The 17178-nt window shown below is 48.8% G+C and overlaps 1 protein-coding gene across 2 annotated transcripts in view; it reads right to left on the bottom strand.

The window, feature by feature from the left end:
* The window catches only part of ALKBH8 (alkB homolog 8, tRNA methyltransferase), a 1077261-nt gene that overhangs the window by 149555 nt on the left and 910528 nt on the right, over positions 1-17178 (bottom strand). The window contains exon 11 of one of the 2 annotated variants that reach the window (XM_069640671.1): positions 15580-15660. The exons of the other annotated variant lie outside the window; for it this stretch is intronic. Within the exon in view, the coding sequence (XP_069496772.1) occupies positions 15580-15660 (81 nt within the window). The remainder of the gene's footprint in view (positions 1-15579; positions 15661-17178) is intronic. 2 annotated transcript variants of the gene reach the window in all.

Here is a 17178-nt window from a genome sequence, read left to right as displayed (position 1 = left end):
TTTATGACTCAGACGAAGAAGAAGCCTGCAAAGTACTTAGAAGGTTGGCATGTCCCTTAAATCGCAGTCAGGCAGATCCACTTGGGAATCAACACCTGCAAACTGTCAAGTGGTTACAGGTGTATAAAAGGAGACCAGTGCAGCAAGGAAGAGGGGCAACAGGCAGGGGTGGACTGGGAACTAAAAGAGGCCCTGGAAATAATGACTGGGGACCAAAAGAGGCCCTGGAAATAATGTCCAAAGTGGCCCCATAGGACACAATTTCAGCAAGCCCAATGTGTTTCCTATGAGAACATTTGCAAATATCACACAAAAGAGGCCCAGGGTGCAGAGGCCCACCGGGAAATCTCCAGAGTTCCCTATAAGCCAGTCCACCCATGGCAACAGGAAAACCAGCAGAGGACCCATGTCGTGAGGAGGCAGCAGTGGGACTTGTGAAGTAGCCAGGACGGCGGCCGATATCTCAGAGAGCTTGTATAGCCCAAGACAAGTGGGCTGTGCAATTGCCACAGGTATGGGAGCCTCCAGAGTGGAAGGCGAACAGCCGGAGCTGCGAGCGAGCAAGGAGAGAGAGGATGGGGTCTGCGTCTGTTCGGGAGCAATGGAAGTGCTGCCGGTGTGCAGAAAACATCACCCGGCTGGCAAGCAGGGCTCGCGGAGAAGCAGAAAGCAGTGGGAGCTACAGGAAAGGAATACTGCAAACCAACGGGTGTCAAATGAAGACACTCACAAGCCGGAGCGCTCGTAACGGACCGCATGGAGGTAAATGGAATACCAAACTAAATTCAAACTTGAATTTAAAACTGAACTATGCATATTGGATACTGACCCAAACACAAACTTGAAACTAAGTTGAATTATACATATTGCATACCGAACTGAATGAAAATGAGTAACTAAGCAGGATTACGCATATTGAATATAAAACTGAATGAAATCTTGAAATTAAGCATTCAGACCACTAAATGGAAATAAAACGTTATGGGCAAAGCCAGTAACTGATGAAAACTAAACAAGGAAAGTGCCCAAGTGAAAGTAGCTTACGAAAAAGAGTGCAAGTGTGAAAGAGTGTAACCGAGATGGGGCATGAATGAGACCTCCTGAAAGTGAATTGTATGCACAAATGCAGTGCTGCAAAGCCAAAGACTGGCAAGAGGTGTGTGACACGTGGTGGACAAGCAATGGGGCTAACTCGGAGAAGCCATAGGTGAATAAGCCTGCACAGAATGCAAAGAGGTCAACAAAGAGGAGCTGAGTGTGACTCTGAACACAGGGGCAGATACAGAAGAACCTGTGTAGGCTGAGGAGCGTAGGGATCCTGGTTATGCGACCTGTGGAGGGCTGAGGTGGTGCTCTTTCCCTGGCCGATTTCTCAAATAAAACAGTACTAAGGGCAGGCAGCACAACCATGGCTTTCTTAAATCTTTGCACAACTTGGGCAGCCAGGCCTTAAGGATCCTGTTGGCCTGTGGGTGGTACATGGAACATAACCTGTGCTCGATTCCCAAAAGCAAAGTAATTTCTGAGAACAAGGCATTAAAAAGTGGGTTCCATTGTCAGACTTCAAAACCTCACAAATTCCCCATCGTGGAAATACCTCTCTCACTAGAGATTTTGCTGCAGACTTAGCATCAGGGTGTACGCAGGGACTTACTTCAAGCCACTGGGAGAATGGACAAGCTACGACTATAATATAAGGCAATTGTTACATCTCCTGAGCATATCAATGAAGTCTATATGGAATTCCCGAAATAGGCCAGAGGGCCTCAGCAAAACTTCCCTTACTGACCTCATAATGTTTCTAGGATAGAATTCCTTGCAACTACACAGTTTCCTACGAATCTACTAACCTGTTCCTGGAGGTTTGGCATAAACCACTCCTTCTGGAGCTCTGTTGCAATTTGTCGTTGAGAAGTGTGCGAGAGTAATACAGTTGCTCTAGAGCCACAAGAAGCAGTTCTAGTAGCATTACTACCTTTCCCATGTGCTCCTGTCTCCACAGCAAATCCGTGGGTGAGAAGGCACATCCTCTCTTCGACCAAAGCTTCTGTTCCTCTTTAGGTGCTTCTCCTTGCAGTTCTATGATCTGGAGCACCGTGACTGCAGTGTATGGAGCTAGCAACTGTAACTGCTAGGACACGGTTTCTATTTCCGGGGAATTTGTGAATGGTAAATACGCTGCTCCCTTCGTCACCCTGTCTGCAGCCCCAGCCTATTTCAAAATACCTTCTTCTGTGGACAAGGTTAATGCTTTGATGAGTCCGGATAATAGCACAGCATGCTTGACCGGGGTCCCGTCAGATCTCCTAAACCCTCTTCTCTGCCTTCTTGACAACTCTGAATGCACAGCGGAGGTTACATACACAGTCAGAAGAAATAGTGACTGCCTTCCCCTTACACATTTCTAGCACCTCTATAAGTGCCACTAGTTCCGCCGCTTGCGTGGAGCAATGTGAATGCAACCGCTTCTTCAGTCTGACCTAGTATTCCCCATCCACAAGGCCCACAACTGCTGCACCTGTATGTCTTTCGCCAGTGTCCTGATTAATCGTGGAAGACCCATCAACAAACAGTATTTCTACTCCCTCCAAGGCATCCTCTCCTTTTCATTTTAATAATAAACCTGTTTATTTGAAATGGGTTGCACAAGCATAGTAATCACATAAGTACAGAGACCACATTTTGATAGAACGTCACAGCAAAATATGATTGAATGATGATTGTCTGCTTCCCCTGTGTCTCTCGCCCCCCCCAGGCCATGTATCCCTCTGGTCCAGTGGGGCCGGCTCGCCCACAGTTAGTTCGGTGCCGAGCCGAGGGCCAATCAGGGTTTGTGGGTCTGCGCTGGAAAGTTCTGGTCGTAGTTTATAAGTGGGGCCCAAGTATCCATGAAACGGGTAGGAGGCCTGACTTCGCTGCCATTACTTTTTCTGCCACCAGGATGTGCCAGATTTTGATCCACCATAGAGTCATTGAGGGGCCCTCTGTGGTCTTCCATGTGTGGGCAATAGTGATTCTACCCACCAGTAGCAGTTGCGTGAGGAGGTTTGCAGTCCTCCCTGTTCTTGGGTAGGCCCCCGGGACGGGTGCACCCAATAATACAACTTTTGGTTCCCTGGGAATTGCACTTGGGTGATTCTTTTTTTTTTTTTAACCGCGATACATTGGATAGAAAATGTTTGCACAGTGGGGCAGGTCCACCACATATGCAGATATGAGCCGGGAAGTCCACATTTGCGCCAGCACTGGGGGTCAAGGGATTGGTTGAAATGATGAAGGCGAATTGGGGGATAGTACCAACGTAAGAGCAGTTTGTGGGGGCACTCTCGATTAGTGATACAAAAAGAGGAGGAGTGGGTTCTAGTCCATATGTCCACCCATGTCTGGTCATCCAGTGGGTGACCCAGATCCACCTCCCATTGTGCCTTGTACGGAGGTCTAATGGAAAGCGAGTCTTCTTGCAGAAGCTTGTAGAGACTGGAGGTATTTCCCCTTAGCAGCAGTCCCTGGAGGGTAAGTTGAAGAGGGCCGAGGTTTCGCGTAGCTTCTTGTCGCACTTGAGGATTATAACACCAGAGTTGCGAATAAGATAAGCTGTCCGTTTGACAAGAAATGACAAGAAACTACTGCGGCCGAAACGTTCGCATGAGAAAGGTGCAAACTACCAAATGTTTGCACCTTTCTCATGCGAACACACATACATACTCGCACCCACACACACAACACACCCATAACACCCCCCCCCACCCACACCCTCAGCACACCCACACCCCCAACATAAACAAACCCCACTTACCTTCATCTTCACGCTGGGTTCCTGCAGCGCCAGTTCTCTTTCACTTCCGTGATTGGGAACCGGCGCCACAGGGTCCTTTTCTTTTCTTTTTTTTAAACGGAAGGCTGCGGGAGTGTCCCCTGCAACCTCCGCTCACTATACCAATAAGTGTAGTGAGCGGGGCGATGCAGTGGACAACCCTGCAGCCCCTGTTTATTTTTTAAAATTTTTTTTAAACGGAAGTCTGCGGGGGTGTCCCCTGCAACCCCCGCTCACTATACAATGAAGTGTAGTGAGCGGGGCGATGCAGATGACACCCCCGCACCCCCAGTTTTTATTTTACAATGCTGCCACCAAAGTTTCAAACTTTTGGTGTTCGAACCTTTGGTGGTAGCATTTTTAGAACTTTTGGTCATTGCAACCATTTTTTGTCAGTCAAATCGGCCTATACCGTCCGTTTCAGCTAATTGAAAGGTTGATTTGCAGAGTTTGAAGGTGCAGAGCTGGCACTTTTCAAATAGATGCCCTAGGGCTTCCAGTCCCCCTGCAACCCAGTTTTTAAAGTTGGAAGGGTGCAATCCAGGAGACAAGGCAGGTTATGGAAAATCGGGGAGAGAGGGCCTAGACCACGTGGGATACCCTTATATTTCAATGACCAGTCCCAAACTTGAAGGGTGGTTTCAGTGGATGACAGGAACCTCGCCCAGGTCTTCCGTAGCAGGCTGGTATGTGTGGGAGGAAGCGAGGGGGAGCGGGAGACAAGACTGCTCCACCCACTTCAGGGGCCCAGCGGTCGAACCCCAAGCATGAATGTGTGCCAATTGCGACGCCACTTGATATTTACGTAAATCGGGGACCCCCAACCCTCCCAGGCGGGAGCTACACATCATAACCTTCTGAGATATTCTCACCTACCTGCCTCTCCATACGAAGGAAAGCATTTTCTTCTGCATGTGCAGAAGGGGAGATAGTGGGATCTGAAGTAGGAAACTGGGAAAATACCCTCCCCCCATTCTCATCCAGACCATGGCCTAGGGGATCACGGCCAAAGCACCCCCCACGAGAGGAGTTCGACCCATTCACCTCATTACCAGACGACAAGACCCCCCTGTGTCCATGGCCCACATGTCCGAGGAGCCTGCCCAATACCACGCCCTGGTCAAGCCGACGTCAGCCTAATGGACCAACTCGACTAAACAACAGCCACAAACAAAGATGCCATGAGGACATAGTCAACAGACAAGAACACATGTGCCACCATGCACACTGGTCATTCACACACCAACCCACACGAAGAACATATTCAGTGCTACGACGCAGCGGACAGGTACACCCACAGACACGCATCGTTATTATTTTCCACATAGGCCTACTACAGCACCGCAGAAACGCAAGACGCCTGAAGAGCTCATGTATACATGCTTGCAGATGCTTTCTCGCTACCTATCCCTATGAAGACACCACCTTATATGTCTACTGTTGCTTGTGACACTCTGTCACTCCCGCGACCCCCATATTATGGATTATGTACCGCCACCCAGAAGCTAGGCCCAAGTAGGCCGCAAAGCAAGAGTCCCCAGGCAGGAGCCTCTCAGACGAAAATCCTCTCAAACGAGAATGCAAGTGCTGACCACGCAGAACGAGCCCCAACGAGAGCCCATAGCATAGGTTGTGATGTTGCAACCCACATGCCCCGCTCCCAGCGCCAAGGTTACACCTGCCATCGCCAAGCGCTCCTCAGAGCCCAAATACAAATCAAATGCTCATAATTCTGCTCCAGCCACGATCTCTCCACACGTGACCAAGCCGAACTGATAAGGTGCCAAGCTTACGAGACAGAAAGTCTCCGGAGTCCCACGTCTGGGACATGGGCTGCAACAACGAAGTGACAAATTGGACACCTACAGCGATGGGAAAGACATGCTCGTCAGCCACTAGCCAGACCTGTCCATTTTCCACCACTAACACATAGTTGCACATTGTTGCCAGCACCAGGTACACCGCGAGCTGGGAACGGCGATGGTCCCAGACTTGGGGGCTCGCGAGGGAACCAATCAGAATATGAGGGGCTCATCACTGACGCCATTTTAGTTAGCCAATCACCAAGTGTCCCCTTGTAACAAATTCGGTGTAGCAACTGTTAGGGACAACCCAAGTGTACCACCTGACTCGTTCTTTTCCAATAATCCTTTCTGCTATAGGTAACTATACTGGCCCTACCACTCGGGGAGCCAATCCGAAGTGGCGTTAAGTTTTGTTACAATTTTCCCAGGTGATGCAAGTAGCGCATCATACCACGGTAAAAAGGGCCTGCGAGCCCCACTAATGCTGACAGTCTCTCCGGATGCATATGGGCTGAGAATATCCCTGCCGTTACTATAATAAACAGCAGTTACTACCTTGCTCTTGTGTGTCTCATACTCTTTTTGGGACACGGGAGGAGATGGGGCCTCTCCAGCCCCAGAGGTCCGCGGTCTGCTCTGCCGGCCCCCAGGAAATCACCCCGACAAGTTGGAGGAACTGCTGAGATCTGTTTGAGGTCTACCTAACTTGAGGGCATCACTACAAGGCCTCTTGCAACGAGGCAACCCGGCAGCGCGGCCCCCTCTGCTGTTGCCCCCTTTTGAGGACTACAGGACCATCGCGGAACTGCGAGATGACCGGACAGCGCAATCCGGATATTGGCCGTCGGGAGCCGACTTGAGAAGTATCCCGCCCGCAGTTGGCGATTGTCCAGACGTGGTCCAGTCGAGGGGAGGTGGCGAGCTGCTTTGGAGGGGCGCCCGCGGTCGAGCGGCCCCGGCTCACGAGGACTTGATGTGAGTATGACACACCCAACCAGCAATGTAATGTTGTGCGGGAGGGGGGAGGGAGGGAGGAATTATAAAAGGGGCGGCGGGCAGTTGTAAACAGGGTGTTAAAAAAGGATTTTGACTGATAAGCAGCGATAGGTGTGTGAGGTGCAGCAGGACAGGCACGAGGGCCATCCCCTGCAATGTCACGGAGCAAGTTGGGTGGGGATCAAGCACCCACACGTAACTGGCAAATCGCGCTGATTGGTCTAGATCGCGGACACCTGTGTAAGGGAGGTGTGGCTTTCCTATGAATTGACGTTGTATATCAATGATTAGATGAGGATCCCTACTAATTGAGTGTTGGAGCTCGTTCGGTAGATGATGTTTTCCCGTATGAGGTAGCTAGATTGTTTCCTGAGTGCGGAAGATAATTGGCTGGTTAAGCTCTCCTAGGGAGGGGGTCTATCACACGAGAGGCGACGCTGCGTGCGCAGTCCGATAGTAATAAGTAATTGATTGTTGCATACTCCACTCCAGACGTAGTGGGAAGACAGCTGTGGGGTTAACGGGGAATAAAAGTGTCAAAGATAGTGCGCGTTCGTTGGTTGTGAAATTGTACGTACTTGTAATATCTTGTAGAAGTTGGTGACGTCACCCATAGGGCTTGTATAGGACTCAACGACCATCTCTTGTTCATCCAGGGGTGGTCGAGGGCAGGAGGTACGAAAGGATAGGGGCGAAGGGGGAGAGGCGGCCGTGCACGGAGAACGCCAGCAGCGCTCAAACGGGGAGGAGCCAGAGGGGAGAGGTGGCAGCGCACGGAGAACGCCGGCCGCGCTCGACAAAGGGGTTGAACCAGAAGAGGGAGGGGACTGAGCAGACAGTGGGGACGGGGAGGAGGAGGACCTAAGTTGAAGATGCGCCAAGTACAGGCAACACAGGAAGGTGGGGCAACCCAAAGGCATGCCGCACAGGGCACATAGCCGCAGGGGGCTTTGTGCGCCACGGCCGAAGTGGGCCATAGTTGTAACATCGGGAAGAAAGAACAGCAAAAGTAAAGTATTGTAAAATTGGAATTGCCTTTCCTTTCAGCGGACGGTCGAAAGTCCCCAGTTTATGGGGCCAGGTAACAGGTTGACGTTGAGAAAAGTAAAATTGTAACATGGCCACGTACTATGGGTCGGGGACAGGAGTAGGGTTAGGGATGAGAGGAAGCGCTTTGACTACACCACTCCAGCACATTTGTACGTCATTATCACCGCACAAGGAGAAAATTATAAAGTACAGCATTGAATGGACACAAGGAACAGACAACAAATTAAGGGTACCGTGGCTGCCATTTAGAGATGTTTGATCTATGGAAGATGTTCCAGGGAGCAAGACCAGGGGACATGGGAATGTTCTCAATGCAGGGGGTAAAGGAGGAGAAGGGGGCAAGGGAACAAAAGGAGGTAAAAGAGGAGAAGGTGAAAGGAGGCGGCAGGAGTACGGTGCGCAAAAATCCACCCAGCACTGAAGAGAGTGAGGAGGAGACAGAAGGATTGTTCACGGTATCAGAAGCACAGGTGAAAAAGGAAGGGGCAGAGGACATACCTCTGGCGAAGGTAGTGAAGAAGGAGGAAGGGGGGTTGTATCCAATAACAGAATTAAGAGAAGCCGCCAGACAGCAACTAACAGCCGCTGAGGGGTACTCAAACCCCGCGTACAGCCCTCGACCATATGCCCCTGCAGATAGTTACCAAAAGGGGATGGTGGCGACGGGCACGGTAGACTCAAACAAAGCACAGGCAGGCACGGGGGGTGGGAAGAGAGTATTGGCAAACTTCGCAAACATAGGACCAGATGAATATATAGCAGCATAGGTACTCCTAAAGCTCTGGGGGACACTAACAGGGGAAGAGGAGGACGCAGTGAGGAGAGTGAGCAAGGAAGAGATGGACCACGTACAGACAGGGCACGAGGTCAGTAAAGCAAGAGAAGGGCGACAGTCACATGAAGAGGAAGAGATGCTGGAGGAAAGGTTGGCAGAATTGAGGGACGTACGAAGCGCACTGATGAGACAGTTTGAGCAGGAAACACGAGAAAGAAAGAAAGAAAGAAAGAAAGGAAAACAAATAGGGAAGAGCAGGTGAGAATGAGGGAGCAGACAGAAGAAAGGAAGAAGGAGGAGGAGCGCATACGGGCAATAGCAGACAGAGAGGCACGCGCAGAGCAACGGGAGATGGGAAGGAAGGAGGAGGAGCGGGAAGAAAATGAAAGGGAAATGGGGCTGTGGAAAAAGAAGATTATAGCAGAAAGTGCGCGGAAATATGAAGAAGGAAAGGTTATAGAAAGCATACTAAAAAAGAAAGGGAGCATATGGGGGACAGAAGAAGAGGAGAGGCGATTAGCAAAGGTGAGCGAAGAAGTGATGGAAGAACTTTGCAGGAAACGAGCAGAAATAGGTGGCGAGGTAGTGAAGAAGAAGTATGACGAAAGGGGAGTAGAGCATGAAGCTAAAAAGTACACGCGGCAGGATAAGGAGGTTGCAACAACATCAACACAAGGGGCTGCAAGTAAAGGAGGTGAGTACACAGATGTAGATCTAATCGACCTCAGGACAGTAACTGTGGGGGGAAAAGGAAGAGAGTGAGGTTTGACGCATTTTCTGATGGATTTTGCAGCGAAGAAGAGGACGGGTCGCGCAAAGGTAAGAGTGATGGAAATAGAGAGAGTTTAGATAAATTATACATCACGCGCACTAACTGCGAGTCACCATGGGCATGCAAGACACGGGGAGAACAAAACAGAGGAAACGAAAAGCAGAGAGGTAAACAGAAAAACATCACGACCACTGACACCAACACCTGTGCACATCCCGTATGTCACCAGGCTTAGGGACCTCCCAGGACGCAGGCAGGAAGAGCGAGCAGACACACCCATGGTGGGGCAAAGAAGTAATAGGAGGGGGAGGAAGAGCATGGGAAATGATAGAACAAACTACTGTAACATTGATAGTATTGAAGAGTTACCCAACATGGAGGAAGATGATGAATACCATGACATAACCCCTCGGAGGTGAGGGAATACAATCTAATGCCACTGCTAGAGAGGGGGGGCTAGACCGCAATATGTCCCCTGGAAGCATGCCGATAAGGAAAACAAAGTGCAGACTCCCATCCCTAAGTGGAGGAGCTGGGAAGTGGATCTATGAGATGGATAAACACACTATGGGGCATAAAATGGGGGCTGTGAAGGGGCCACTAATTTCAATACTGGGGGATGCTGCAGATGACATTTGGAAGAGGGCGGGATTCCCAGGGGTCACAATAAGCGACACGTCACATGATGGAGCACCATTTGCCAACTGCAGGCACGCGCTCTGGCAGGCATTTAGGGTCCAATACCCAGACACGTCAGACATAGGAGCAATAATGTCACGCAAGATGCGCGAGAATGAAGATCCTGTTGATTATATCCAAGAGATTCAGGAGAAGTGGTGCTTGGAAACGCGGGAACCGTGGGACAAAACACTGGCAATATTCTACCACATACTGGTAAAGGGCTCTCAGAACAGGTACAAAAGCAATTAAAGAAACTAGTAGGGATGGAAGCTAAGGCCTGGTCAGAAACACAACTAACAACAGTACACCATTGCAGAATGTGGCAGGAAAAGATGAAACAAAAGGAGGAAGGCAGAGGAGACAAAATTAGTTCAAAAACAGCTGTCCAAATATACTACGGAAGGAGCACTTACAACAGCACCCGCCCCCACGCCGGTCACAGCAACACAAGACACAACACAACAGCAGATAACACCATTACAGCAGCCAGCACAAATAATGACACAGCAGATGCCTCCAGCCCACCATAAACGGCATACGCAGGGGGAGGTTATATGCAAATGGGGAATGGGTACTCAAACAACTACAGGGGGAGGGGCAGCCAGATGAGAGGGAGGGGTTATGGCCCACCTGCACAACAACAAGGGGGAGGGTTCAGGGGCCACAACCCAAATGGACAGCAGGGATACCAAGACAACACGGGGGGATTTCCATGGCAGGCCCGGGAACCACCAGTATGTTGGATATGTGGAATGGTGGGACACATGTCACGCAATTGCAGAATGAGACCACCCCAAGCAGGTTGGGGGAGCAAGGGCAGCAAGGGCCTATGGGGGAACAGCAATTTTACCAACAACAGCAAGGAACACAGCAACCCCTACCACAACAAGCACCACTGCAACATCCCCAGCTACAAACACAAGCCTACACACACTCACCACAAATACAACAACAGGTACAGCAGGCACCACCGCAACCACAGCTACAGATATAAACATACACACCACCACAACAACAGGTACAATGCCCACCACAGCAACAGGCGATAGCAACACAACAACAAGTCCAAATAGTACAGCAGCTCACACAAATACAGGACAAAGCAGTGTCAACCACTGACACACCTATACAGCAGACACAACTGGGGAGGGTGACAATATAGTGTCACAACCCTTCCACAGGGAGCGGTCAGTCACTATACCCACAATAGGACAGCCCACAGATGTCTTTGATGTGTCCCATCCTATCAGTAACACCTAACCCTGTGGAGGAACCACGCATACAGGTGGCGATATGTGACAACAAATGTTCCTTCCTAGTTGACACAGGGGCCACAAGGTCCTGCATAAGGGAGGGGAAGTTTAAATTGTCAGCCGAAGCTATGAACACTCAAGGATTCTCTGGGACTCGAAGGTTGGTTCCCTTCACTGATAACATCTCCTTATCTGTAGGAGATCAGGATATGTCTCTTCCACTTCTCTATTCAAAGCAATCACCAGTAAACATACTAGGGAGAGACATCATGAGCAGGTTGAACATGACCATCTCCTTTACTGAGAAGGGAATAATATGCTCCACACCAGGCATTAACATGCTCACAGCAGGACAAATACTGCAGGCTTACTGTGGCGAAACAGTGGCTAGGGCAGAACCCGTAGATGGAGACCTTTTCCAATATGGAACAGACATGGCTACCAGGAATTGAGGGCAAAATTTGGAGGAGACCAGCCGCTTACCTCTTCAGACCAGAAACACCAGCTGGTGAAAAGGATGGGACGATTATATCAGTGAGCATTGAGAGCATTGTGGCAACAACAGACTACATTGCAGTACATGCCCAGGACAGGGAGGGGAGGGCCTGGAGAGCAGTAATAGCACTGGCAGAAGGGTGCAGACTAACACAGGTATCAGATGAGCAGCTCTTCTCGGACGATAATGGAGAGGGGGAGATGGTGTTTGAGATGAGTGTCAACATTTGGCTGAGAGTAACATACAAGCAAGTGGCACAAAAAATGGCAATGGCACTAGAGGCACCTGCCCCTACAGCAGTACCATTTTACGAGGATGACCTGGCAGCAGTACCAACATCTCTGTGGACCACCAGTCCATATGACGTAGGCTGCATAAAAAGCATTGGAGGAGTAAAAATAAAACTGAAAAAAAGAGCAATGCTACCAAGAGTAAAGCAATACCCACTATCAAAGGAAGCAGATGAGGGCATATATGAAACAATAACAGCCCTAATAGATAGAGGCATACTAGTACCATCAGAGTCCCCATTCAACACTGCTGTGTCCCCTGTGCACAAAGCAAAGAGAGGGTCTTGGCGTTTCATCCAGGATCTAAGACCCCTGAACCACATTGTAGAAGCAGAGTACCCTATGGCGGCTAATCTGGCCACTATACTATGTGGTATACCGGCAGAGGCATCACGGTTTACCCTGATTGACCTCAAAAATTAATTTTTCTTGATACCTCTGCACCCTGACTCACAATATCTGACAAGTTTCACATACCGCAACACAAAATGGAAACACACAAGGTTGCCCCAAGGGTACTGCGAGTCACCATCAATATTTAACAGAGTGATACAAATGGATTTGGGTAACATTGAAATGGAAAGCACGGTGCTGCAAAATGTAGATGACATCATCTGCAGCACCACAGAGGAGAAATGCAGGAAGGACTCTGTCAAAATGCTCACAGTGCTAGCTGAGAAATGGTACAAGGTGGACAAGGAGAAGTTGCAACTTCTGCCAAGAACAAGTGCTCTACATAGGTCAGCTCATTTCACAACATGGAAGGAACATTGCACCACAAATGGCACAAGCCATAACAAACACACCACAGCCACAGACAGTGAGAGAACTGCAGCAGTTTTTGGGCCTATGCAACTACTGCAGGGCATGGGTTTTTTGACCACAGTTCATACATAGGACCACTGCTTGAGGCCCTCAGAGAAGCACAGAGGGGGGAAAAGAAGTTGGGATGGACAAGAGAAATGACTGAGGCATTTGAGGAATTAAAACATGCCATATCCACAGCACCAGTACTGGCCACCCCAAACTATGAACAACAATTCTTCATCTTTTCACATTGTGACTCAGCAGTAATGAAGGCAGTATTGACACAAAAAACTACTATGGGACACAAGCCAGTAGCATGTTACAGCAGACATTTGGACCCTGTAATGCTGGGTCACTTTCTGTGGAACACGCCCTTTTTGCAATACTGAACAAACCCAAATCAACATTGACCACACAAAGGGCGTCCGGGTATGAAATTATCCTGTCCAGACCAGAACTAACAATTGTAAGGTGCAGTAATGTAAACCCAGCAAGGTTTATAGCTGAGGTAGTAGAAGATGGCGACTACCCTCATGATTGCACACAGGCCATTGAAATTTACTCCAGCACAAGAAAAGTTGAGGAAAATGCACTAGAAGGGGGAGAGATAATGTACATTGATGGGTCCTCAACAATTGACCAGAGTGATGGGGTAAGAAGTACAGGAGCAGCAGTGGTACGCCTGAGAGAAGATTGGACCTATGTCCCAGTAAAATGTGTTCAATTACCACAACGCTATTCAGCCCAAGCAGCAGAATTAGTAGCCCTAATTTTAGCACTAAAGGAGAGCAATGACAGAGTGACCATATATTCTGACAGTGCATACGTCACATCAACAGTACACACAGGGTTAATAAAGTGGCAACGAAGAAGGTTCAGAAGAGCAGACGGCATCCCGGTGCAGCATGCTCTCCTCCTTGCCGAACTAATTGAAGTGATTGATGACCCCAGAGAAATAGCCCTGGTGAAGTGTCATGCCCACACAAACAGGGATGACCCAATTTCTAAAAGGAAACGAAACAGCAGATGCACATGCTAAATATGCCTCGTACTTTGGCGAGATCTGGACCCTCCCAGAAAAAGGAAAAGATAAGGGGAGGGGGGGAGCAAGACAGATGTTGATGAAGGATGGGTACACACACACATCCCTGAAATACAAATTATGAAATTGCAGGCAGCAGCGCCTATGGCAGAAAAGGAGCTATGGGTCAAAAGAGGATGCACATTGTCCCCCGCAGACACACTATGGTGACAAAACAACACGGGCAAAATAGTGATGCCCCTAGCCCTCTTAAAACAGCATTGGCCCAACTGCACCATCCCACACACACAGGAAAAGAGGTGATTGCAGTACGAATTAAAGAGGCATGGTTCTGTCCCTAGCTAAATTCACACATTGCAAACTTCATTAGCAATTGTCTCACCTGCCAACAATTTACGGCCGGTCACACGCTGCAAGTAATCAAAGGTACTATACTCCGGCCAGAAGGAGCCTTTCTGCACCTACACATTGACTACGTTGACATGATCAATGTATGTCAAGGATAAAGATACATGATTGTAGTAGTATGCCCATTTTCAAGGTGGATCGAGGCCGGTCTATGCTCCCATGCAGATTCCTGGTGAGAGAGGTGTTCCCGAGGTGGGGGGCTTGCGAAGTGCTGCGGTCAGACAATGGCCCACACTTTGCCAATGAAATGTTCCAACACATAACTGCCCTCCTTGGCATTAAACACAAGTTTGCATGTGCGTACCACCCACAGGCAAATGGTGTCTGTGAACGCCTGAACGGCCTCCTAAAAGAAGAGATAGCAAAGATTCAGCAAACCACCAAGAAAAGCTGGCTGTACTGCCTCCTCTTGCCCCTGTTTGAATTGAGAAATAGGCCTGGGTCGGACCACCACCTCACACCCCACGAGGTGGTGACCAGACGCCAAATGCACTTTCCACTCTCACCACCATCAAGGGCTATAACAGATAGCCATGCGTCGCAAACTATCTTTGGTGATGAAATGTACAAATATGTGTCTTATTTGATTACTAGTGTCGCCTTTATCTCTCAACAGATCGAGCGGACGAGGGGCGGGACGAAGAACACCCAACAAGAAGAAAAAGCAAACAAAGAGCAGGAACAAGCAACACAGTGGACAGTACGTGAGGCGGACCACGTCCTCCTGCGCAACTTCAACCGCCGGTGGAACAGCCCCCATTTCACTGGGCCCCACCTGGTGGAAAAAACAGCTCCTAGAGCTGTAAAAATCAGGGGAAAAAAGTCTGGCCCCATCTACATGACATCAAGCCCTACAAAGATCAGACCCGCCCTTGCGTTGACGACAGGGCCAACGCACTAGCAACAACAACCAAATACAACAGCAACACAGCACAGTCCCAGTCACCAAACCCCCTTGAAGACAGAACTGAACAATCACCCATTGCCCACCCCATGGTCACGAGATCCCAGAGTAAAGCAAACCCCGCCCCACCAAGCCCCGCCCCAGCCACTACCTAAATAAAGAACATTGTCCAACAAACTGCAAATTTACACCACACTGTGTAGACACGTGCATTTTCTATTTCTCTTTTTGTCTCGCACATGCAGGTACCGCAAAGTAATCTTGTATATGTAATATAAAGAAAATTCAAATAATTTACTAACGCATACGTCATTGCCCAGGGGTAAATGCTGCCTGCGGACGACAAAACACCAGAGGCATTATCACACCAATTTGTGTATGTTATAAAAAGACCAAAACACTTAAAGAAAAGGAGAATACATGTGTATTATAACACATTTCTCTTGATCATACAGCAATCATTCCCACATCTCCACGAACACTTACCAGGCCTAAGAGATAGGACGGTGAGGAAAGCTTGGGAACAGCTTTTCGGCTGGGCACTGAACGATTACTTGATAGGGAGAGCTTGAATAAAAAAAACACCAACAAATTAACACATTTTTTCAGAAATTTTCAGGCGGGTATCTATAAGTAAAGAAGCTGCAGGATCGCAGCAAAGGTAAGAAGTAATATGCCAGTGATTTTAGCAATTGTAATAAAAATGTTGGCAGTAATTTTCAACACTGGTCTACTCGCAGCCTCTGTCTGGCAGACACACTATGCTTCTTATGCTATGGCACCACCCTCTACTAATACTCCCGCTACCACGGCTGCAACAGATACGATGTCAGGTGGTACAAGTACTATTAAACCCAACATAAAGAGAGAGAAAAGAAGTGTTCCCATAGATACCCGCGGGGTAGACACATACCTTACTGAATCCGCACACGTCTCGAATAACATGTGGTACCAGCACATGTCCAAAATTTGTAAGGGGACAACTAAGGACAACTGCTATGTGTGCTCGTTAATCCCATACGCCATGAGCGCGTCCAGAACATTTGTGGCAACGGAGGTGCCTGCAACATCAGTGGAGTGCCTGGTATATTTATCACTGTTCCAAACCAGAGGACGGTTTCAAGGAAGAAAAGCAACACAGATGGAAAAACAGATCTACCTACCCCTATGAGAACAACTTCATCAAAACACTCCCCATGTACAACAACTACTGGCAACATACACAAGGACTCAAGTACATGACAGATGGGCCCGACAAAGGAGAAACTAAGGAGGTTACATTGAACTATCTGCCATGCGAATGGCACGCTCCGGAAGTTGCTGGAGAACCCGGATGTTGGGAGAGACCACTAATATTAATATATGGCAAGGTGTACACAAAAGAAGGATGGATGGAAGGGGTAGTAGGGAGCAACATGGTGATGTTGAACAAAGCATCAGTGATGACAGTTCAAGAGGAAAACGACAAATGCTACACTGAATGGACCAGAAGTGCACCACTAGTAACATGGCTGGATAAAGACGAAGAACCAATAGCAATACTTCAACTCACAGCACCTACTATGTGTTACCAGCATGACGGAGAAGTTGATGTTGGAAGAAATAATGATTGTAAAAGGATAATAAAGATTCCTGAGGGGGGTGCTGGAAGAGCAGTTCTAATGGACCACCACTGGGCCTGCGGAGATAAAGCATACCACAGCTTTCCACCGCTGTGGAATGGAATATGCATTATGGTACACATCAACGTACCATCCCTGGCAGTGCCACAGAAAAATGTCAACCTGGGGAACTTCCCTAAGATGGACAAAGGGAACAGAAGGAGGAAAAGATCAGTAAGGTTTGGATGTGAAAGAGAAAAGAATGGGACAGCGATATTGTCAAGAGTAAAACGACAAGGAGAACCACTGATAGGGAACTACCTGTGGGGAAGATCAGAAACAGCTCTTAGTGACATCCCACCAGAACACCGACTGTTCAGCAGAGCGGCAATGTTTTTCTCCTCCATAATATATCCAGGGATGCAGGCATACGCAAATGCGAAGTGGCTCCAGATTACCAGATGGGAACTAATGATGACAATTG

This window comes from Ambystoma mexicanum, chromosome 7q (assembly GCF_040938575.1).
Source record: "Ambystoma mexicanum isolate Mex_15411 chromosome 7q, UKY_AmexF1_1, whole genome shotgun sequence".
In the NCBI taxonomy this organism is placed as follows: Eukaryota; Metazoa; Chordata; class Amphibia; order Caudata; family Ambystomatidae; genus Ambystoma; species Ambystoma mexicanum.
The sequence above is the reverse complement of the archived record's forward strand: the minus strand, read 5'-3'. Positions and strand labels throughout refer to the sequence as shown.